The sequence below is a fragment of the Loxodonta africana genome, chromosome 22, assembly GCF_030014295.1.
Source record: "Loxodonta africana isolate mLoxAfr1 chromosome 22, mLoxAfr1.hap2, whole genome shotgun sequence".
Classification (NCBI taxonomy): Eukaryota; Metazoa; Chordata; class Mammalia; order Proboscidea; family Elephantidae; genus Loxodonta; species Loxodonta africana.
Window position 1 is genome coordinate 60,890,337 of NC_087363.1, and position 23,146 is coordinate 60,913,482.

At 41.4% G+C, this 23,146-nt stretch overlaps 1 protein-coding gene across 4 annotated transcripts in view; it reads left to right on the plus strand.

The window, feature by feature from the left end:
- Positions 1 to 23,146, plus strand: part of FRMD4B (FERM domain containing 4B) — a 386,589-nt gene that overhangs the window by 182,348 nt on the left and 181,095 nt on the right. The window contains exon 1 of one of the 4 annotated variants that reach the window (XM_023548034.2): positions 15,993 to 16,038. The exons of the other annotated variants lie outside the window; for them this stretch is intronic. Within the exon in view, the coding sequence (XP_023403802.1) occupies positions 16,015 to 16,038 (24 nt within the window). The 5' untranslated portion in view covers positions 15,993 to 16,014. Of the gene's footprint in view, positions 1 to 15,992; positions 16,039 to 23,146 lie in introns of those variants that run through there. 4 annotated transcript variants of the gene reach the window in all.

Sequence of the window (23,146 nt, forward strand, 5' to 3'; positions counted from 1 at the left end):
ACCTTACAAATTTAGCACAAAGTTGCCACACCTCTATGCTGTATATTGTGTTTTTTAAGTAAATCAAATTAAATGATGTTTCTTCTATCATTTTCTCTTTTCTCCTGGCCTCTATTATGTAGTTTCTCTGAGCTAAATAAACCATGTTTAAGTTTATAAATAGATACATACATGCAGAATATATGTGTATATATATGAAAAATGGAAAATGTATTTTAAATGTATGTATGTATGTGTATGGAAACCCTGGTGGCATAGTAGTTAAGTGCTACAGCTGCTAACCAAAAGGTTGGCAGTTCGAATCCACGAGGCACTCCTTGGAAACCCTATGGGACAGTTCTACTCTGTACTATAGGGTCGCTATGAGTCAGAATTGGCTCAGTGGCAATGGGTTTTGGTTTTGATGTGTGTATATGTACATGTATAGTGTGTATATATGTATGTAAGTGCATGTGCAAATCTATATGTACAGATATGTGTGTATATGTATGTGTACATACACATACATACATATATCTCTCTCTCTCTCTGATATAACTGTATTTGGATATAACTGTCTTTCCAGAAAGTAAAACTGTGAGCCAACATATTCACCTGACATAGCTTCAGCTTTTTTTCCTCCAATTTCCATTTCAGTTGTATCATGACCTTGACGTAATTAGTCATTAACAATAATATGTTTGTATTCCATAATAGCTGTGTTCTTTAGGAGCTTGCTGTTAACTTTGGTGAAGTTCAGCAAATGGAAATTTGGTGAACAAGTTCATCTGTTTCCGTTGTTAAAGAGAAGATGGAGAACCACAGAACTGGTTATGTGCAGGGCCTCCTGTGTTACCACCTAGGTGGGCTTGGCTCACTTGTATGTGAAATAGGGACGCTGCCATGAGGTGCCTTGCTCTGGAGTACTGAGTATTAAGGGGAAAAAACAGTAAGGCAAGTTACTCAAAAGACAGTGCTTGCTCACTCTTGTTCCCCAGCAAGCCCTGTCCAAGAACAACAAGCGAATAGTTACAGGCTTGAGGGAGGAAAAAGACAAAAGAAGCAACCTAGAAAACAACAATGCCTTTTCAGCTAAAGCAGCTTCATTCATTATTCACAGATACTCAACGACGTCATTTTGATAGACTTTTAAATGAGATAAATGACTTTATTCCTTTGAGTGACTTGTACCTGTCCTTCAGAAGCTAAGGATGTTAGAGTCAGATGGATTTGGGTTCTAATCCTGTGCCTCATCCCAGACTAGCTGTGTGACCCAGAGCTTGACGCTCAACCCCTTTGAGCCTCAGTTTCATGTATAAAATTGGGACATGACATCGCATAGTTTTGTTCTCAGGTTGAAATGAGATAATGCCATGTGATAACGCCAGAGCAGTGCTGGGACATGACCACAACTCAAAAAATTGTGGTTTAAGAAAAAGGTCCTGGCTACTAAAATACACAAAAAGGAAAAGGGAAAGCATCCTAGAAATGGGATTCTCTCTTCCTCTCTCACATAGATGAAGTTACTTAAAATAGTAAAAGAGAGACAATAGATATTTTGAAGCAAAAAAATTAAATTATAATTGATCTTGTAAGTTATTACAAACCTTTTGTAGGACAGGTTAGTTGTATCCGATCAAAGTGTAAGGTGTATATCCTGTTTGACCAAACATTCCCATTTTTTAAGAAATCATCTTAAGGACATGTGTATACATGTGCATATGTATAGACCTTATGGGCAACGGAACACAACGTTGCTCAGTCCTGCATCACCCTCTTGATTGCAGGCATGTTTGAGTCCATCCATGAGGCTATTGTGCCAATCCATCTCACCGAGGGACCCCCTCACCCTTATTGTCCCTCTACTTCACCAAACATGATGTCCTCCTCTAGCAACTGATATCTCCTAATGATGTGTCCAAAGCAAGTGTCTGAGTCATCTAGCACTGCTATAACAGAAATACCACAAGTAGGTGGCTCTAACAAATAGAAATTTATTTTCTCACGGTTTCGGAGATTAGAAGTCCAAATTCAGAGTGGCAGCTCTGCGGGGAGCTTTCTCTCTCTGTCAGCTCTGGAGGAAGGTCCTCGTCTCTGCAGCTTCTGCTTCTTGGTTCCTTGGAGATCTCCATGTATCTTGGCATCTATCTTACCCCATCTCTTTCCTCTCACATTTCACTATAAGTGGCAAGGAGAAACCATGAAGCCCCTTTAAAATATTGCTTAGAAATCTCCTCAGCTAAATATCCAAGTTCATCACTTAAAATTTCTACCTTCTACCAAACATTTGAACATAATTCAGACAAATTCTTTGCCACCGCGTAAAAAGCATCACCCCTCTTCCACTGTCCAATCACATGTTCCTTTTTTTTTTTTTTTTAAGCCTCACTAGAAGCACACTTAACATTCACGTTTCTAGCAGCTCTCTGGTGCTGGTGCCGGTGCCATATGTATTCTCTAAGACAACAGAGACTTTCTGTATAGCTCTCCTCACTTCCTTCTGAGCCTTTGACGTCCATATTCTACCAACAGTCTCTTCAAGGCAATCTAGACTTTTACTATTTTTTACTATTAGGCACCTTAAAACTCTTCCAGCCTCTACCCATTACCCAATTCCAAAATCACGTCCACATTTTAGGTGTTTATTAGGTCAGAACCCCACTTCTCAGCCTCTATCCTAGTTATCTAGAGCTGCTATAACAGAGATACCTCCAGTTTCTGGCTTTAACAAACAGAAATTTATTTTCTCACAGTTTAGGAGGCTAGAAGTCCAAGCTGAGGGTGCTGACTCTAGAGGAAGGCTTTCTGTCTCTGTTGGCTCCTGAGGAAGGTCCTTGTCTCTTTTGAGCTTCTATTTCTGGGTGAACTTCATATGACTTGGTATCTATCTTCCTCCGTCTTTGCTTCTCTCGCTTGCTTGTCTAATCTCTTTTATATCTCAAAAGAGATTAACTCAAGATACACCCCACACTAATTTTGTCTCATTAACATAACAAAGACAACTCATTCCCAAATGGGATTATAACCACTGGCATAGAGGCTAGGATTTGCAGCACATATTTTTGGGGACACAATTCAGTCCGTAACAGCAAGCAAATCTGAGGATGTTCTGTAGAGACGCATACAGTTATCGTGGCTAATTTTCAGAAGTAGATCATTAGGCCTTTCTTCCTAGTCTGTCTTAGTCTGGAATCTCAGCTGAAATCTGTCCACCATGGATGACCCTACTGGTATATAAATATCAGTAGCATAGCTTCCGGCATCATAGCAATATGCAAGCCGCCACAGTCCGACACACTGATAGATGGATGGTGGTGTGTAGATATGTCCAGAGAAATGTCTGTATGTGTTCCTGTGAGTGGGTGAAGGAGGTTGGAAGTACACGTATGAAACTGTCAGTATTTTGTCCCTGGGAAGTATAAGTGGATAAGGGGAAAAATTTTTGCTAGTTTTACTTCTATAACTTTTAATTTAAAATTTTTATAGCAAGGATATATGTAATTTTTCAAACTTCCTATTCAAATCATTTGATGCAGACCGTTGTGTAGACCCCCGGAGCCTACTCATATGTTCACTCACCCAACACCAGCATGGAGTAGTTTCTCTCCAAGGGTGTGTCTACATATGCATTCAATAATGATCATGAATCACCATTAATGCTCTTATTATTGGGCAAAGGGTAATATTTGTGCTCATTTGAGAACCATAGAGTTTGTTTTGCTATCATTTAAATAACACATGTCCATTGTAATAAATTTAATTGTTACAGAAATGCATGACTTAGAAAGTAGAAATTCTTTAATGGTTGTAACAGTGGTATACAGTCATCAGATATTTTCTAGGCATACACTGACATATATATTACATTAATATAAATTTTACAGAGGTAAGATCACCTTATACCTTTTATTCTGAAAATTGCCTTTCTCACTTACTAACATATCTTAGATAGGTTCCCATTAAGCTCCTGGTTTTCCATAACCGCCGAGTAATCGATGGTATGGATGTACCATAATTAATTTCATCAGTCCCCTAGGGATGGGCATTTTGGTTGTTTCCAAATTTTGCTAAGACAGACAATGCTACAGTGAACATCCTTATACTAAAACTTCAAACATTGATGGGAGAATTTTTGTAAAACAAATGCCTCGAAGTGAAATTGCTGAAATTTTGGAAGGAATTTGGTCTTCCCAAAAGGTATCAATGTATGGTTTCACCAAGTATGAACAAAAATGGCCCTTTTCCACAATCAAGTCTACATGTTTTTGACTTATGCCAATCTGCTATCAAAAAATGTGTATTTCATATTTGCTTTCATGTCATTCACTTATTAGTGCGGCTGTCCATTTCTTCTAACTTTCTTAGGGGCCTTGATTCTTGGAACATTGGTACTGCTCTGGACTGGTAACATCGAGGGAAGCATATTCTGTATTTTATCACCGTATAAACTAGTCTGTATGTTTTCAGAGCCAGGCTTAAGAGCAAGTTTTAGTTTCTTAGAAAATGTCATCTTAAAGTCATTTGGAATTTCCTTGTATAGTTAAAATAGATTTATGTTGGGTATTGCTGGTTAAAACCCAAGTATCATAAAGATAGATTTTTATATAGCCTCTCTGTCATGCAGAAACCCTGGTGGCATAGTGGTTAAGTGCTACGGCTGCTATCCAAAATGTTGGCAGTTCAAATCTGCCAGGCACTCCTTGGAAACTCTACGGGGAAGTTCTACTCTGTCCTGTAGGGTTGCTATGAGTCGGAATCAACTCGACAGCAATGGGTTTGGTTTGGGTTTGGCTCTTTGTCATGCACTAAAATCTTAAGATTTAGAAATATCTGAGAATAGTTATTTCTTTTTATATTCATCTACTGTTCGGTTTCATACTCTGGTTTCCGCATTTACTACTTAGCGGATTTCAGCGAAATTTTGTTTTCTCTCTTACATGAATGCTCACAATTTTATTTAGAAAAATTGGAAAGCAATGATGAAGGCCTTTTGTTGTTTTTTTTAATGGAGGATAAAGTTTGAGGCAGAATGGAGAGATGTACTGTTTATTTTCTGTTTTCATCTTAGGTGCCTGAGGCCCATGAGCTTGTCTGGCCCTCTAAATCCATATTTATTAACGTAAATATAATTTAGCCAGAGTCAAATTCTCTCAAGATTTCATAGCCACAAAACTGTCATTTGTCTCATTTGGGGAAGCACCGAAAGTGATTATTTGGGTGATGACTGAAACTGCTGGTCTCGTTAATGTCGTGGTTATTCGAGAGACAGCACTCTGCAGGTGGGGATGGATTGTCCTGAAGATTTGTTTGTATGTAGACTTTATCCAGGGCCAGCCTAAACCAGAGAGGTAAACTGGAATTGCTTCAGGAAGCCCCCCAAAGGGAACTTGTGTCATTTTTTAGCTGTCCAGCACTAACCATCTGCTTCCTGTTAGCCCCCATCTCCCTTCTGGAGGTGCCCACCAGGCGTTGGCAAAAAGGCATCTCCCACTTTAAAGTGTTGAAATAGCATTTTAATTTATTCATTGCTATCGGGTCAATTCCGACTCGTGGCAACCCCATATGTTACAGAGTAGACCTGCCCCATAGGGCTTTCTTGGCTGTAATCTTTAAGGAAGGAGCCCTGGTGGTACAGTGGTTAAGTGCTTGGCTGCTAACCTAAAGGTCGGTGGTTCAAACCCACCGGCTGCTCTGTGGGAGAAAGATGTGGCAGTTTGCTTCCATAAAGATTTACAGTCCTGGAAGCCATATGGGGCAGTTCTTCTCTGCCCTAAAGGGTTGCCATGAGTTGGAATCAACTCCATGGCAACAGATTTGGTTTGGTTTTTTTAATCTTTATGGAAGGAGATCACTGGACTTTTTATCTGCAGGCCACTGGGTAGGTTTGACAGGCCATCAAGTGAATCCCAACTCCTGGCAACCCCAAGTGTGCGGGGTATAACTATTCCATAGGGTTTCACGGCTGTGACCCTTTGAAAGCAGATTGCCAGGGCTTGCTTCTATGGCGTTGCTGAGGGAGTTGGAACTTCCAACTTTTAGGTTAGTAGTCAAACACAAACATATGTGCTACCCAAAGATCTGTATATATTTACCATAATTAAAAAAAAAAAAAAGGCAGTTCTGAGTGCATGTTCCCTACCATGGCTGCCGAGGGAACCAGAGCTTCCTTGGTTTGCCCCTGGTTCAAATAGGGGGCAGGCCTAGGCCCTGTACCTGGCCATCCCGATACCTCTGTGTTCCCGCACCCTGAACGTTGAACTAGGAAGAGGGAGCATTTGGAACTCAGAATCAAGGCAAGAGCTGAAGTCGGTCCCGGACCAGACTGTTGTATGGCATGATCTTGGCTGTTTGGTCCCTTAGGGGTTCTCTTGTTTCATAATCATTTTCTAAGCCTGTGTCCAACAGCCATCTTTTCCTTCTTTCACATAAGTTGGGGAAATTCTGACTGGTCTCTAAGCCAATGCTTTCCCAACTTCTTTGCATGTCATAGAATACACAGAAAATGATGTTTGTATGGTACCCAGAGTGAATGGACAAGCCTTCTCATGGCTGGAGGTGACCATTGCAGTGTCTCTGGATCCTTCTGAAAGGGCCAATAGTTTAGGACACCTAAGAAAAAAGACCAAACCTGTTGCTGTCAAGTTGATTCCGATTCATAGCGACCCTATAAGACAGAGTAGAGCTGCCCCATAGAGTTTCCAAGGAGCACCTGGTGGATTCAAACTGCCGACCTTTTGGTTAGCAGCCGTAGCTCTTAACCACTATGCCACCAGGGTTTCCTTAAAATTAGGAAACCTATAATTCATTATATCCATACATTGGTTGGGAAGCCCTTACTGATGCTAATCAGAATAGCCTTATTCCTCTTGCCACTGATTGGCTTAGCATAGACGTATGACCCGCTCTGGCTAATAAGGGTCAGTCTGCTGAAATGTTTCTTGAAAAGCTCTCTTTATTCTTAAAAAGAGAGAAAGAAGATGGTTTTTTTTTTTTTTGGAGAAGGGATGTGATGTCAGCCGTATTGCAATCTTGAGGAAAGGTTAGCGTGACGAGAACATGCTGAGTGGAAAAATAGAAGAAACCTGGGCCTTTGATAGCATTGCTAATCTTCAGATTTTACTAGCCTTGGGACTACCCTATCTGTATTTTTACACAAATAACGCGCACCTTCTATGTTTGTTTGCCAACTCTCCTCCCCACCCCCTGTGAGGTATTTTCATAAGCTCCTCTATGCAGGTTTTTTTTAACATATTACTTTTAAAAAAATTAGAGTATTGCACTTACAAAAAAACCTTGGGGAGGGGAGGGCGTGGTTGGCAAACAAACATAGAAGGTGTGCGTTATTTGCATAACGATGCGGTACTGAGATAATAAATCCTTATTATTAAAGTCTTTTCACTTTTTTTGTTGTTATTTACTGCCAAAAGCAGTCTAACTGATGCAATACCTGCTCAGGCTTGAAGGTCAGACCTCATAATAGAGTTTGCCAATGACAACAAAAAAAGGTGCTCACAGTAAGAAACTCTGGAGGAAAGAATGGAACAACATCTGGAGATGTGCTGTTAGAAAGGAAATGTTGAAGTTCAAAGTAAGATGATGAGTAGAAGCAGAAGTAAAAATCAGTGTGCTTTATATTAAAGAATGTAGGGTTCTTTGATCCATATTATAGTAATTATGATGAGAAATATTTGCCAGCATCTCAGCAAAATGTTAGAGGAAGAACCTATAGGAAAGGTACTTTAACACTCGGGAGAAGCAGAGAAACATACAGGAATTGGAAGCCTGGAGGCAAACTGTGGATCTGGCACTTCCTAGCTGTGTGACTGATTTGGTGTAGGTTACTAACCTCTCTGCACCTCAATTTCCTTGTCTGTAAAATGGAGATAATTAGAGTACTTACCTCATAGATATTATTGGGTTCATAAAGTATGAAACAGTGTCTGGTATATATTACATACTATATAAAACCCATTAAACCCATTGCTGTTGAGTTATCTTGACCCATAGCGACCCTGTGGGACACAGTAGAATTGCCCCATAGGGTTTCCGAGACTGTAAATCTTTATGGAAGCAGACTGCCACATCTTTTTCCCACAGAGCGGCTGGTGGGTTGAAACTGCTGACCTTTTAGTTAGCAACTGAGTTCTTAACCACTGCACCACCAAGGCTCCATATATGTAAGTGTTTGCTATTATTAATCCCCTACAAATATCATCTAAACCTATCTAAATCCAAAACAAAACCCTCTACCGTGGAGTCGATTCTGACTCATAGCGACCCTATAGGGCAGAGTAGAACTGCCCCACAGGGTTTCCAGGGCTGGAAATCTTTATGGAAGCAGACTGCCACATCTTTCTCCCATGGAGTGGCTGCTGGGTTCAAACCACCAACCTTTTGGTTAGCAGCCAAGCATTTTAACCACCAAAGCTCCCATCCAAACCTATACTCATATACATATATATATACATATATGCAGTAGGTTATACCTATATATATAAAGTTACTTAAACACTGCTGCTTCTACCATTATACACCCACTGGAATGGCTCAAATTAAGAAGATTAACAATACCAAAAGGAGCCTTGATGGTGCAGTGGTTAAGCCCTCAGCTGTTAACTAAAAGGTCAACAGTTCGAATCCACTAGTTGCTCCATGGGAGAAAGATGTGGCAGTCTGTGTCTGGAAATATTACAGCCTTGCAAACTCTGTGGGGCAACAATGCCAAGTGTTGGTGAGGATATGGGATAACCAGAACGCTTACAAACACTGGTGGGAATATAAAATGGCACAACCTCTTTAGAAACTCTTCCGTAGTTGCTTAAAAAACTAGACATACATCCACCCTGTGACCTATCAGTTCCACTCCTAGATACTTATTCAAGAAGAATGAAAATGTATGTCCTCAATAAAACCCTGGTGAAAGAATGTTCATAAAAGATTTATCTCTAATACCCCCAAACTTATAGGTTTCCATCAATAGGAGAATGGAAAAATAAGCTGTGTTATATTTATATAGTGGAATACCACTCGGCAATAAAAAGGGATGGACTACTAACGTGTGCAGCACCATAGATGAGCCTCAGAAATATTGTGCTGAGTGAAAGAAGTCAGGGACAAAAGAGTACATGCCCTATAATTCAATTAATATGAAAAACTGGAAGAGGAAAAACTAATTTGAGGGATAGAAATCAGAATAGTGATTGCTTATAGAGGGATGGAGAAGACTAACAGAGGGAACTTTCTGGAAATGTTCTATATCTTGGTAGGGGTATACGTAGCCCAGATGTATACATGTGTCAGAATTGATCAAATTGTAAAGCTTAACAGCTATGCATATTACTATATATACATTGTAACTCGATTTTTTTTGATGAAACAAACAGCAAAAACAGCTGCTGCTGGGAAGTCAAGGTGCAATATGAGCATCTTCTCATACCAGCCAGCCAAGACCGCTATCAAACCCTTCCAAAGTCGTGTCAAAAGCACGAAGGAGGTGACTTGAAGAAGCTCCTACTGGCCAAAGATGGGACAATTTGAAGATCATAAAGGGCAATATCTTTAATGGATTAAACCCCATAAGATACATTTAAATCCTTGTGTTCATAATAACTTTTAAAAAATAATTTGACCACCATTGGATATGGCCAACTCATTATTTTGGAAATTGGTAAATAAGGCAAAAATCAAGAATTTATCCTGCCTTTCCCGTGTGATTTGTACCACTGGGTAGCCAATTAGTGGAGAAGAGAAATTCCTCATTGTAGGAGTAGTCTAGCTAATAAAGAAAGAATGATAGGATTAGAAAACCACCATGTTGCAACCCCTAATTAATTAAACAGTGTCACCATTGAATATCAGCAGCTGTTAACATCACAAAAAGAAATGGGCTTCTAATGAAAGAACACAGGTGGTGACCTATGAGGTAGCCATCTTGCCCAAAGTAATTTAACCAGAATTTAACAAGCCTTCTGACTTAACCAACATATGGGAAATACAGTGGACAGAGGAACTTGTTAAATAAACCATGGGGATGTAATCAGCAAATCCCAGATGGTGAGAGAATATATATAGGATAAACAGCCTGCTTTCTTCAACAAATAAATTGCTATGAGAAAGAGAGAGAAGGGGAAGCTATAGATTAGAAGAGATCTAAGGGAGCTGCCAATAATTGCAAAATATGGACCTTAAACAAACATATATATTTATAAGACAGTTGGAAATTTGTACACTGACTATATATTAAAGAATAATTGTTATTAAAAAGAAGAAAAAGATAATTGAGGTTATGTTTTGAAAAAGAGTCCTTATTTTTATATTGAAATATTTACAGATAAACTATTTGAAGTCTGAGATTTGCTTTAAAATAATACATACAGGAGAACAGAAAGAGAGTGAGAATATAGATGCAACAAGATTAGCTGTGGATTGATAATTGTTGGAGCTGGGCGATGGAAGCATGGGGAGCCATTAAACCATTCCAACACCTTTTGTATGAGCTTGAAATTTTCCATCATAAAGAGTATTGTTCGGTTTTGTTTTTAAAGGAATGCAAAGAGAAAGGGAAAAAAGCAAAACAAACAAAAAAATCCAGATTCTGCAGAAAGACAGGAAGGAAATCTAACAGAATGCCAGAATGTTAACTCCTAGATGCATTTTTTTTTTATGCGGCAGTTCTACTTTGTCCTGTAGAGTTGCTATGAGTCGGAATCGACTCGACGGCCCTGGGCTGGGATTTATGGTGACTGAATGGAAAGGCTATGTTTAAGAATGTGGGTCCTGAGTTCAAAATCCTGTTCTCCAGTCCCAATTGAGGGGACTTTGGTTCCTGAACTTCTCTGGGACTCAACTTCTCATTTGTAAAATGAAGATAAATAGGACCAGTTCTTAGGGTAGTTGTAAGGATACAAGAAGATAATCTCCCTCTGGGAGCAAGGAAGAATCAAAACTAAAGATAGAAGGGAAAGATTAGTCCAAAGGGCTAATGGACCACATCTACCATGGCCTCCACCAGACTGAGTCTAGTACAGCTAGGTAGTGTCCAGCTACCACCACTGACTGCTCTAACAGGGATCACAATAGAGGGTCCCAGACAGAGCTGGAGAAAATGTAGAACAAAATTGTAACTCAAAAAGAAAGAGCAGACTTGCTGGCCTGCTAGAGACTGGAGAAATGGCCCCCGGACACCTTTTTAGCTCAGTAATGAGGTCATCTCCTGCAGTTCACCCTTCAGCCAAAGATTGAACAGGCCCATGGAACAAAACAAGGCTAAAGGGGCACGCCAGCCCTGGAGCAGAGACTAGAAGGCGGGAGGAAACACGAAAGCTGGTAATAGGGAGCCCAGGGTTGAGAAGGGAGAGTATTGACATGTCATGGGGTTGTTAACCAATCTCATAGAACGATGTGTGTACTAACTGTTTGATGAGAAACTAGTTTGTTCTGTAAAACTTCATCTAAAGTACAAAAAAAAAAAAGGGAAGATAACCTGTGTGAAGTATGTAGCACAGTAGCTGGTACTAGATAACACTCAATAAGTGTTGGCTGCTGACTATTGTTTTAATACAGGTAACATTTAAAATCAAACAATAAATGTATTCATTTTTTTAAGGTCCTTGAGTGGTGCAGGTGGTTTGTGATAGGCTACTAACCTAAAGGTTGGCGGTTCAAACCCCCCCAGTGGTAACACAGAAGAAGGGCCTGATGATCTGCTGCCATAAAGATTGCTCACTGCCGTCGTCGATTCTGACTCATAGCGACCCCATAGGGTTTCCAAGGCTGTAAATCTCTATGGGAGCCGACTGCCATGTCTTTCTCCCTAGGAGCTGCTGATGGTTTTGAACCGCCAGCCTTTCGATTAGCAGTCGATCGCTTTAACCACTGAGCTACCACGGCTTCCTCCTGTAAAGATGACCGCCTTTAAAACCCTACGGAGCAGTTCTACTCTATGACACATGATGTCACCATGATTCGGAATCAACTCAATGGCAATGGCGCAGTGGGTTTGGGTTTTTTTTTTTTTTTATATATATTCTTCTTTTTTTTTTTAATAAATATTGGAGCATTTTTGATGACTTTTGAACCTCAAAGGCCTTTTTCTATTTCCAAACTCAGGGATGTGACTAGATTTTCCAACATTTATATCCATCGCCATGCACGTGCCTCATGGTAAACCAAATCAGAGGCCATGGCATATATACTGTGAGGCAGACAGAGAAGAAAGCCCCGCAGTGCCCCTCTCTCTCCCAACTCTTCACCTCTGTGTAACTATTTATGGTTTAAAAAGCAAAGGGATCCGCCTAGAACAAGAAACTTCCCTCTTTTTCTGCCTGGAGAGGAGCATGAGTAACGGACTTTTCCATGTGGTTATTTTTCCTGGGCTTGGCGTACCCCCTCTGACTGCTATAACATGTGATCCTGAAAGAGACCTTAAATAAACCTCAGATATTCCTTATCGGTCAGCGGTGCTGTCCCAGTTTCTAGTACATTATGAATTAATTTTCCGTATTTGGCACTCTTCCTTTTTAAACAGAAGTTCTATTCATTCAAAATATTCGTTGGGAGCCTTCTATGTGCCATGTGGTATAACCCTGAACAAGGCAGAAAGGGCCCTGAACCCCAGCCCCAGCTATTCACGTGTTGGGGTTCCCTTCACCCCCTGTCTTTGCCCCGAAACTCACTCTCACCACCCAGCTCCCTCCGTCCCCCCTTATCACGTTCTCCTGCTTTATTTTCCTCGTAGGTCTTACCCTCATCTGAAATGATCCTATTCATTAAGTTATTTATTTTTCATTATCTGTCCCCTCCCCCTGGGTTGTCTCTCCTGTTCACCACCGTATCCCCAAACCTGGCACAGTGCCCGGCAGGACTGGCAGAACACATAATTTGAAGGACTCAGTAAAAATAAAAAATGTGGGACCTTTTGTTCAAAATTATTAAGCATTTGAACAGAGCAGAGCATTAAGCCAAGCACAGGGCCCTTCTGAGCATGGGGTCCTATGCAGCTGCCCAGGTCACATGTCTGTGAATCTGGCCCTGGTGCCTGGCACCTCATTAAAAAAAACAAAAAACAGTTGCCATCAAGCCAGTTTTGATTCATGGTGACCCAGTGTGTGTCAGGGTAGAACTGCTCCACAGTTCTGCTCTGACCTTTTGGAAGTAGATGGCCAGGACTTTATTCCACAGCACCTCTGGGTGGATTCAAATGGCCAGCCTTTAGGTGCTGAGTGCGTAATCATTTCCACTGCCAGGAGACTCCTGGCACCTGATAGACACCAAAAAAAAGAGAGTTGTTGGAATGAATACAAGTCTAAGAAAAAACATCAGGTATCCAAGGAGCCGTGACATATAGAGAGAGCGACAAAATACTAAGACCAGAAACCAGCACATGTATGGAAAGACTATATAATCCCTTGGCCAAGGCTTGGCTGTGAGGTGAAAATTAAAATGATCACTCTACTTCCCTTGGGATGCACTGAGACCAGGCTGCAAATCCATTGAGGGTCGGGACCAAAGTGTTTCTTTCGTCATTAACTTCCCTTGCAGGACATCTGTACATATTTGATGTCCTATGAATATGTAAACCGAACTGAATGAAAAAAAAAATTTTTTTTTAATAGATTCTAGAAGCTGAATTAGAGAGAGATGGGTTTTGAAGGAAACATTTCTTTCTTGAGTGTAAGGCTCACTGAGTTTAGGAGAAGATGAGCAGTTTTAAAGTTTGCTGTCTTAGTTTATGAGAAATGGCTCCGTACGCAGCTCAGCCATTAGAGTTTTGGAAAACCGCGATGCATTGCCTGTGGTGGGATTTTCTGACGTGTCTGGCGTTCATTAGGTTTTGGTGTCGACAGTTCGAATCCACCAGCTGCTCCTTGGAAACCCTATGGTGCAGTTCTACTCTGTCCTGTAGGGTCTCTGTGAGTCAAAATCGACTCCATGGAATGGGTTTGGTTTGGTTTGGTGATGAAAGTGATAAGTTCGTGACAAAAGCAAAGCTTTTCATAAAGATTCTTAAGGCTCTGTCTTCCTTTAGGAGTCCCTGGGTGGTGCAGTTAATGCACTTTTCTGCTAACCAAAAAACTGAAGGTTCAGGTCCACCCAGGGGTGGCTTGGGAGAAGGTTCTGGCAATCTGCTTCTGAAAAGTCACAGCCTTGAAAATCCTATGGAGCAGTTCGATTCTGCACGCACGGGGACACTGAGTCAGAACTGAGTCCGTGGCAAATGGCCACAACAACTTTGAATCTTCCCTCCTCGTTTTCCTAACCACAGCATCTTCACTTCCGCCTGAGCTGTTTCAGCTGCAGCACTTTTTGAATCTCCATATATGGTGCCTCACTGGAAATCTTATTGCATAACAATTTTTCGTGTTCCATTCATCCTATATATAACCGCCTACCGCATTGCCTTTTAACGTGATGTTAAGTGACTGGTTTGTTCTGACATCCAGACCCTCCAATTGTGGGATCACATGCAGGAATAATTACTGAGTCAGTACTAAATTCTTTGACACCATTTCTATTTATTGCATCGAGTAACCGATATAAGCATCCAAACTTGCGTTAACTGAGATTGTTTCAGGCTATCTGTCTTCCCCATTGTGGTTCAGGGTAATTAGAGTCTTTGGAAGCACTTGGAGATAAAAAACAGTCTGTCAGTTCTGAGGGATAAAAATTGTTTGCAGGGGAGGGAAAGGTGGAAGGCAGCTTACTGTGTGTTTAGGTACCTGAGACATGTGGTATTTAAAAAAACAAAAAACCTGTTGCCATCGAGTCAATTCTGACTCATAGCAACCCTCTAGGACAGAGTAGAACTGCCCCCATAGGGTTTTCAAGGCTGTAATCTTTACGGGAGCAAATGATTACATCTTTCTCCCACAGAGCAGCTGGTGGATTTAAACCAACAACCTTTCGGTTAGCAGCCAAGTGTTTAACCACTGCACCATCGGGGCTCCCATATGTGGTATACGCCAGGCAAATCTTGTGCTACCGCATTTAATTCCGCCAACACTTCTATGAGTTAGGGATTTTTTTTATCCCCACTTTACAGAAGAGGAAACAGAGTCTCAGAGAGATTAAATATATTTCCAAGGACAAACAGTTACAAAACACCAGGTTTGTCTGACTCTGGAACTTATGTTCTTAGCCATACCATACATGTAAAATTCCAGAAGAGTTTTTTTTTTTTTTTAAATGGGAAAAGCATAATACCATGTCACAGTTCTTACTTAACCATTATAAAAATGAATTTATTTGCGAGTGAATAAAAATTCACCAAGTTTACAAGTGAGCTTATTTAAGATCGCCTGGATTCTGTACAGTTTCTCTCTGTTTCACTGGAAGGTGTCATACATTTTGAGTATTTCCTCTCCATTGAGGCATTTCAATAGTACTGATTTTGTGAAATGCAAATACGAAATAAATCCTTTTGGAGACCACAATCACCCTGCCAAAATGTTCTGTTTGTGGCTGGTGTTGCTGATGTTGGTTGATCCTGCTAAGGTGTTCCTGCTGAGTTCTGAGTTTCTTTGTGAGTATAAAGACAGTCGACGTGAAATGGCTGTGTGTAGCAAAGTCTGATTAAATATTATCTTATTTACAGTCATTAAATTCCCTGCCTCATTACAAATATGTCTCAGCTGAAGAGCTGGAATTGAAGTGTGGATTCTTAATTGGCATAGCCTGTCCCTGAATAGTCACCCACCCCAGTCAAGCATTGTCCATGGCGTTTAGAAAACAGTAAACATTTAATCGTGTGTTTTAAATGTGTCATGGAGAGAGACTTTGGGTGGCCAAAAAAAAAAATAGACTTTTTTATTTTGTTTCTTTTCCCATTGCTCCCCTGACTCATGTTGAAAGGCTTTTGTTTCTAATCAAAGCAACAAAAGGTTCGCTCATTTCCTTGAGATTATATGGCAGCGGAAGGCGTCGGGGTTTTTAGGTCCCTGCTTCCACCAGCCTGTATTTGGACACACACACACACACACGCCACGAGTGCTCAATACATGTGTCCTTTGTTCAGCACATTCTCACCAGTCCCTTTAAATGAGTCGAGATCATGGTTTGGAGGTAAGGACGATTTTTCTTACAATCTTCTAACGACAGATGTGTGATGGTGTTTCTTGAGCTTTTACTGTCATTTTTTAGGGACACTTTGGGCAGATTTTAATATTATAACGTGGGGCAGGGGAGGAACTAATCTACTGGAAATCCAGAACCCAACTTTTAGAAAAGGAAACTCAAGAAATGTTCACCTTCGCTCTTTTCAGGGAATTACTCTTCCCAAAAAGAGTTGAATGTGCTCCATCCAGATTGATACCAAAGCGAAGAGGGTCCCACACGCCCATCTTTTGGAAGATTTTCCTGTCACTGTTTTAAACGCTATCGTTGCGCCTTATAGAAAGGTCCCCGAAGGCTGATTTTTTGTTTTACTTCAGAACTTTGATGATTGTTGTTGAAGTATATAATTCCACCTCACCACCCCCTCCCCCCAACTTTTTCTTTTTTTGTTAATTGTAAAGACCTGCGATCTTTTACGGAGGTGGAAAGGGCAGGAGAAGGCAGGAACTGTGTCAGCAAGCAGCACGAGACTGCTCTCAGGTTTATGACGGTTAATGGTCTCATCAGCAAGATTTGTTTGGGCTCTTCTCTATTTCTGTGAGTATTTGGCAGCAAAGATTCTGAAAGAACTGTTGGATGTCAGTCCCTTGATTTGCCTCAAGAAAGAGGCAGGGAAACGGAATTCTGTCCCATGGGCTGGTTTATGGTGAAGACTGCCTGGTGAGCAGAATTCAACGTATCGTGATAGAGGCCTTGGAAATGCCATTTTGGGGGATGGCTCTCAATTAATTAATAAAACTTTTGTGATTTGTCAGAGGACATCCTACATCCTTATGAAAGGGGGATTTTACTGTTTTCTTTCCTCCCTGGTAATGTGGTTATGGTAAACTCATCAAGTCTAGCTCTGTGTGCTGCATTTTTCCCTGGTAGATCAGTAGATGTTGGAAACGGGGGAGAGGAGGATAATCTGGGCAGAGCACAGAAAGCAGAGGAAATTGTCTCATGCAGACTGCAAAGCTCTTGGGGATAGAAGGAAGTCTGTGGAGGAAGTGGGTAGGATTGGATAGAGAAGACAAACATCAAGGAAATAAATATATCACTATAGCGACTGAGATTGGGATAGACCCTTTGCCATAACATATACAATAGTATGGCCTCAGAAATGAAGCAGTTGTCTCTAACTCAGACCTGTCCGCTCATCTGAAGATCTGAGGAGTGGGAGGGAGTATGATCTTATCCTGAATGCAGCCCTCCGACTTAGATCTTCAGAACAGCCTTATGGCAACCCCCCTCCCCCCCCAAAAAAAATTTGCCCTTAAGTTGATTCCGACTCACAGTGACACCATGTGTGTCAGGGTAGAACTGTGCTCCACAGGGCTTTTAGTGGCTGATTTTTTGGAAGTAGCTCATCAGGCGGTTCTTCTGAGGCACCTATGGCTGGACTTGAACCTCCAACCTTTAAGTTAGTAGCTAAGTGCATTTGCACCACCCCGGGACTCCATGGTGGCCAGGACCTCACATGAAATGACCCTGTTCTTAAGAGTCAGACCATGGAGCCTCCTTAGAGAAGTAAGGCCATCTTATAGTACAGCCTTTTTGGGGATTAGAAACTATATCTCCTAACAGAAGGTCTGATGTATCCCCAGACATACCACATTCCACTGCAGAGTATATTCCGAGTATTCCAATGCACTATTTCCTTGATATTCAATTTGGAGTATACAAGGATAATTTACGTTGTAAAACTATTAGAATGGAGGTCCCACATGTAGTGAGTGTCAGTAACTGTTGGGAGATGGAGGATGGGTGGTGAACCAATACCATTGGTTAAGAAGTCTTATGTATGTGTCATGGGACATTTGTGCCGGAAGAAACCTTTTAAGTCACTTTGACCAGTCCCCTCATCCTATTAAAGGAACCCTGGTGGCACAGTGGTTAAGTGCTCAGTGGCTAACTGAAAGGTCAGCAGTTCGAACCCACCAGCCAGTCTGTGGGAGGAAGATGTGGTAGGCTGCTTCCATAAAGATTTACAGCCTTGGAAATGCTGTGGGCCAGTTCTACTCTGTCCTTTAGGGTCGCTGTGAGTCGGTCGGAATTGACTCGACAGCAGTGGGTTTTGTTGTTGTTGTTGCTTTCTCATTCTGTTACTGAAGAGGTTAAAGTCCAGAAAAGTGGCAGGATTTTTCCAGGATTTCGTATTCCATGAGTGGCAGGACGCCGCCTAGAGACCAGGTCTCCTGAGCCCTGAATCAATACTCTGCCCTCCACTCACTGTTTCTGGGACTAGCTGATTGCTTTGCCTATTTCTGAATTTCCTGTAGCACACATTTCTTCTCATGCATGCATGCGTCTTGAAATAGAAATTCAAGAGTCCCGAATGAGGCTCTACTTCCTTTTATGCCCTGCTTCTGACCCCTGGAAACCCTGGTGGTGTAGTGGTTAAGAGCTACGGCTGCTAACTAAAAGGTCAGCAGTTCAAATCCACCAGGCACTCCTTGGAAACTCTATGGGGCAGTTCTACTCTATCCTGTAGGGTCACTATGAGTCAAAAGCAAGTCAATGGCAACAGGTTTTGTTTTTCTCTGACCACTGGCAGGAACCAGGAATCCAAGAAAGAGAACCAGCAGCCTTGCTGCTAGTCATGACAAGCCGTAGGAATAGGTAAAAACATAATAAAACGCTCTCCCTTTGCTTTGAGAATATTATAGGAACCTGAAAATATCAGTGAGGCCTCAACAGAAGTCTGTGGCACGATCATAATTCAAGTGTGGGACGGATCCCATGAAGCTCCAATTAAGATAAGACTCTTTTCTTGCTTCATGTAGGCAGACAGCAAAAATTTTTAATGAAAGACTTTTTCTCCATGGCACAGATAAAACTGAGCACAGGTGAAATATACATGAACTTGAATTAATATAATCTGGCAAGTTTGGGCCAATAATTTGTCCTCCCGGTAAAAGCAATCTTCAAAAGCAAAGATACTGGGCACATCCCCTATTTATTTTACATTTCCTTTTGTTTTTTTAAAGGAAGACTTTGTAGATCTGGCTGTAAAGGTGTGCTTTCTTTTGTTCTCTGTTGTCGTTGTTAGCTGCGGTCCAGTTGGCTCCCACTCATGGCAGCCCCATGCATAACAGAACCAAATCCTACCCTGTCCTGCACCACCTTCCCTTCTCTGGTGTTCATTTATTTCCTCTTTTGCTTTTCTTTCTCTTCTTTCCTTGCAGACTAAAATAAACAAGCCAGCAGACTTTGTACTTGTTCTTTCAAATGTAAAATTACTTTTATGCCATCCTAGATGGGTTTATATTCGGGTTCGAAACCCTGGTGACGTAGTGGTTAGGTGCTATGGCTGCTAACCGAAAGGTCAGCAGTTTGCGTCCACCAGGCACTTCTTGGAAACTCTATGGGGCAGCTCTACTCTGTCCTATAGGGTCGCTATGAGTCGGAATCGACTCGATGGCAGCGGGTTTGGTTTTTGGTTTTTCTATTCAGGTCTTCTATCAGGTGTGAGTGCAGCCCAGAAGTTGGCCTTCCATGATATAGAATCTTTATCTGTAAGAGCCATGTGGTGTACGGAAACACACAGTGGACAAAAGAGAGAGCCAGACTCCAGACTGCCACTTGCCAACAAGCTGTATGGCCTCGGGAAGCTAATTTTTCCTATCCAGGCCTCAGAGTTTACATTCATCTGTGAAGAGGTTAGGCAAACGCTAAGGCTCCTTTTCACTTTGAAATGCTCAGCATACAAATAATTTGTTGTTACTTCCCTGTTAGCCAGATAAACCGCATCTATAGCTGTCTCTCTGCTTATTTCTACCTCCCCTCCCTAATTCTCTTCCTTCTGCCTCCTTTTCTCCCTCCTTCTCTCCTTTGTTCCCTTCCTTCCCTCCCTTCCTCCCTCCCTCTCTCCCTTCTTCCTTACCACCTTGTTCTAGAGAGAAATTCAGGGGCTGGGTTTTAACAACGCGCCTGCCTGTAGAGCCAATGGAAACATAGAGTAGGAGCAAGCTCAAGAAGGCAAAGTTGGAAATGGAGAAGTTGCTGAAGCCACTAACTGGAATCAGACATTGAACTGCTATCAAGTATGAAATCAGGACCTTGTGGGTGATGGGTATAATTATTCTCGTATTGAAATTTGTCCCTGCTCCTTGGGTTACAAACTCTTCAAAAATCAATGCATGTTTAGTGGGTGTGTCCTACACCAACATGGCGCCAGGATTGACTTACAAAGGTGAATGAGATGCGGCCACTGCTTTGGGAGTGTGCAAATCGGAACTCTCCGGTGACCCTGTAGCTCATAGAACCTTGATTTTTGATTCATTTGCCACTCGGAGAGTGTAAAAGCATTGACATGAAGTAGCTGTGAGTAGTAAAGTTTTAGAAAAGCCAGTTATCATTGAGTCTTCCTCGACTCATGGCAACCCTACGTGTGTCAGAGTAGAATTGTGCTTCATAGGATTTTCAGTGGCTGATTTTGTGGACATAGATCACCAGGCCTTTCTTCCAAGGTGCCTCTGGGTGGGCTCGATCCTCCAACCTTCTGGTTAGCTACTGAGCACATGAGTCATTTGTGGCACCCAGGGACTAGTGAAGTTCAGTCAATGTTATTTTGAGGCCAAAGTATTAAACTGATAGGTATATTTAGGTAGAAAATAAAAAATGTCAACTAAGGCAAGCAATGAGCCCCCAAAGCATTCAGGGGTCTATTGGTAAAGGTTGTCTTTGATAGAATCTATCCACATGGAACAAAAAGAGAGAAGAAGTGGCAAGTGTGTGCACTGTTTTCCATCTTAGCATGTAAATCCTGGCTTTGCCACTTAGGAACTGAGAGACCCTCTCTAAGTTTCCAATGGGGATAATTATAACTACCTTATAAGGCTGTTGGGTGGTCAACTCAACAGCTGCTGGCTTTTGTGGGGGTTTTGTTGTTGTTGAGGAAATTAGAGCTAGTGTCTAGCCCTGAAGAAGTACTTAGTTAATGGCAGCTAATGGTTTTTTTAATAGTATTTAAAAGAATGATCATTATACATCTATCCCAGAGATAGCAGATAATGATGATGGTGTCATGAAAATATTTAGACACCATCAGAAGATTGAATGCATAAACTAATGAATGGGTAATTTTGTTCCAGGCCCTTAATGTTAATGATAGCATAAATATGAGCCAATTAGTCATTACTCCAGCATCAGGACCTCTCTGCATCTTCACATTGTCAGGATATCTGACAGCCTTCTTCCATTTTGGACACGCGAGATCACCTGACCCCACAGGTATTTGTCTGGATTTCACTGGGCTCAGGTTCACAAATACGTAATTACTGAACGTCCATTGCAAACTTTGGCCTTGCACTTGAGGTCAGATGTTTATCTATATAAAGATGTGGTTCTATTCCATTTTAAGGACATAGACCTCGTAAAAATCTGATCAAAGTTATGAAAAGCCTTTCCAGAAAAATTCTTACTACATTTTACTTATATTTGGGGGGTTTTCCAAGCTCCTTTAACCTCAGTAATAGATCTCCGAGGGTTCCATGTTTCCCAATTCAAGAACTACAGTTCTAAGTTACCTGTGTGTTTCTTTCAGAGAAACCATGAGAAACTAGCTGGCCTCTTGCTCTCTCTGTCTCTCTCTGATACCCAAGAAGCTATTTTTTCTGAATCCTTTAGCATCTGATCTTATTTTAGCCTGCTGGAATAGTGAAGTGTCCCGGAATTTACATGGACTTATTTGCCCTAGTTGATGTTTTTAAATTTCTACCTAAATACACCTATCAGTTTAATACTTTGGCCTTTTACCCAAAAGAAAATCCTGCCGCCTCCCCTTATGCAGCTATTTGTATCTCTCCTCTGGGAGCAGAAGCCATACCTTTAGCAACAACCAGGGTGCTGGAGAGACAGGTGTCCTCCTGGTACTTGGCCTTGTGTTGAGTTGAGAGTAAGGTCATTCTTGTGGGACCTGAAAGTAATTGTTGTGTTCACCATTAGAAATCTGGCTTTAGGGGATTTGTCTGTAAATCTGCAGAGATTTTGCTGTATCCACTACATTTGAGGTGGAGGAATAGGAGGTTGTTCGCAGTAAGTATGCATGTCCCAAAGTACACGCCAGACTGTACAAATACCCTCCTCTGTCTTGCTTTGCATCATCCCTTTCTTTCTTTTTAAAAGAAACTACGAATCGACTAATGATACTTGTAAATGCTGTATGTGAATGGACAATACTGCGTTGCTTTCCCAATTTTTATAAAGTAAATATGCAACTCCATTTATTCATTCCACAGATGTTTTCTTGAGCAGCCTCTTGTGCCAGGGGCATGCTCCAAACTGGGGGTACAGTGATTAAGGAGACAGATATGGTGCCTGGCTATCAATCTGATATTCTCCTGGAGGAGACAGATATAAAGTAACAAAGTGCATCATCATTTAACTACAATTGTGAAAAGTGGTGCAAAAGAGAAGCATAGAGAGCTAAAAAGACAAATAACACTCATGATAAGAGTTGTGGAGCCCAGTACTGTACTAGGCGCCCTAGAGGCATCAGCTTATTTAAACCTCATAGCAAGATACCATTATGTCCACTGTGCAGATCAGAAGACTGAGTAACAAGGAGATAAGGTAACTCGCCCATGGTTGTGCAGCTACTAAAATATCGAAGCCGGGATTTGAACCCCAGGCAGTCTGACTCCAGAGTTTTCACCCATAACCACTACCCAATGGCCTCCCGGAGAAAATGCCTTGTAATCTAGGATTTTAAGGATAAATTGGATTAGCCAAGCACTTTCCCTACCCCCTCGTGTCTTGAGCTGGAAAGAGATCGTACAGAGGAAGAACTAGAAGGGGGCCAGCGTGGCTGGAGCCCAGAGAGTGAGGAGGAAAGAACAAAATAAGGAGAACTGTCAGTGAGAACCAGGCAGTGCAAGGCTTAGTGGGCTGCATAAGCGATTGGAGAATTTTTCTAATTGAATGAGGTCAGCTTTGGAGCTAAACCCTTCCAGTCAAGAAGACCTTCACATGTGTATGATATAAAAACATTGAGGAATGTTCCTCTAAGCTGTCTGGGTTATTTCAAATTAATGAAATATTGTGTATGTGTGTGTGTGTGTGTGTACATGTATGT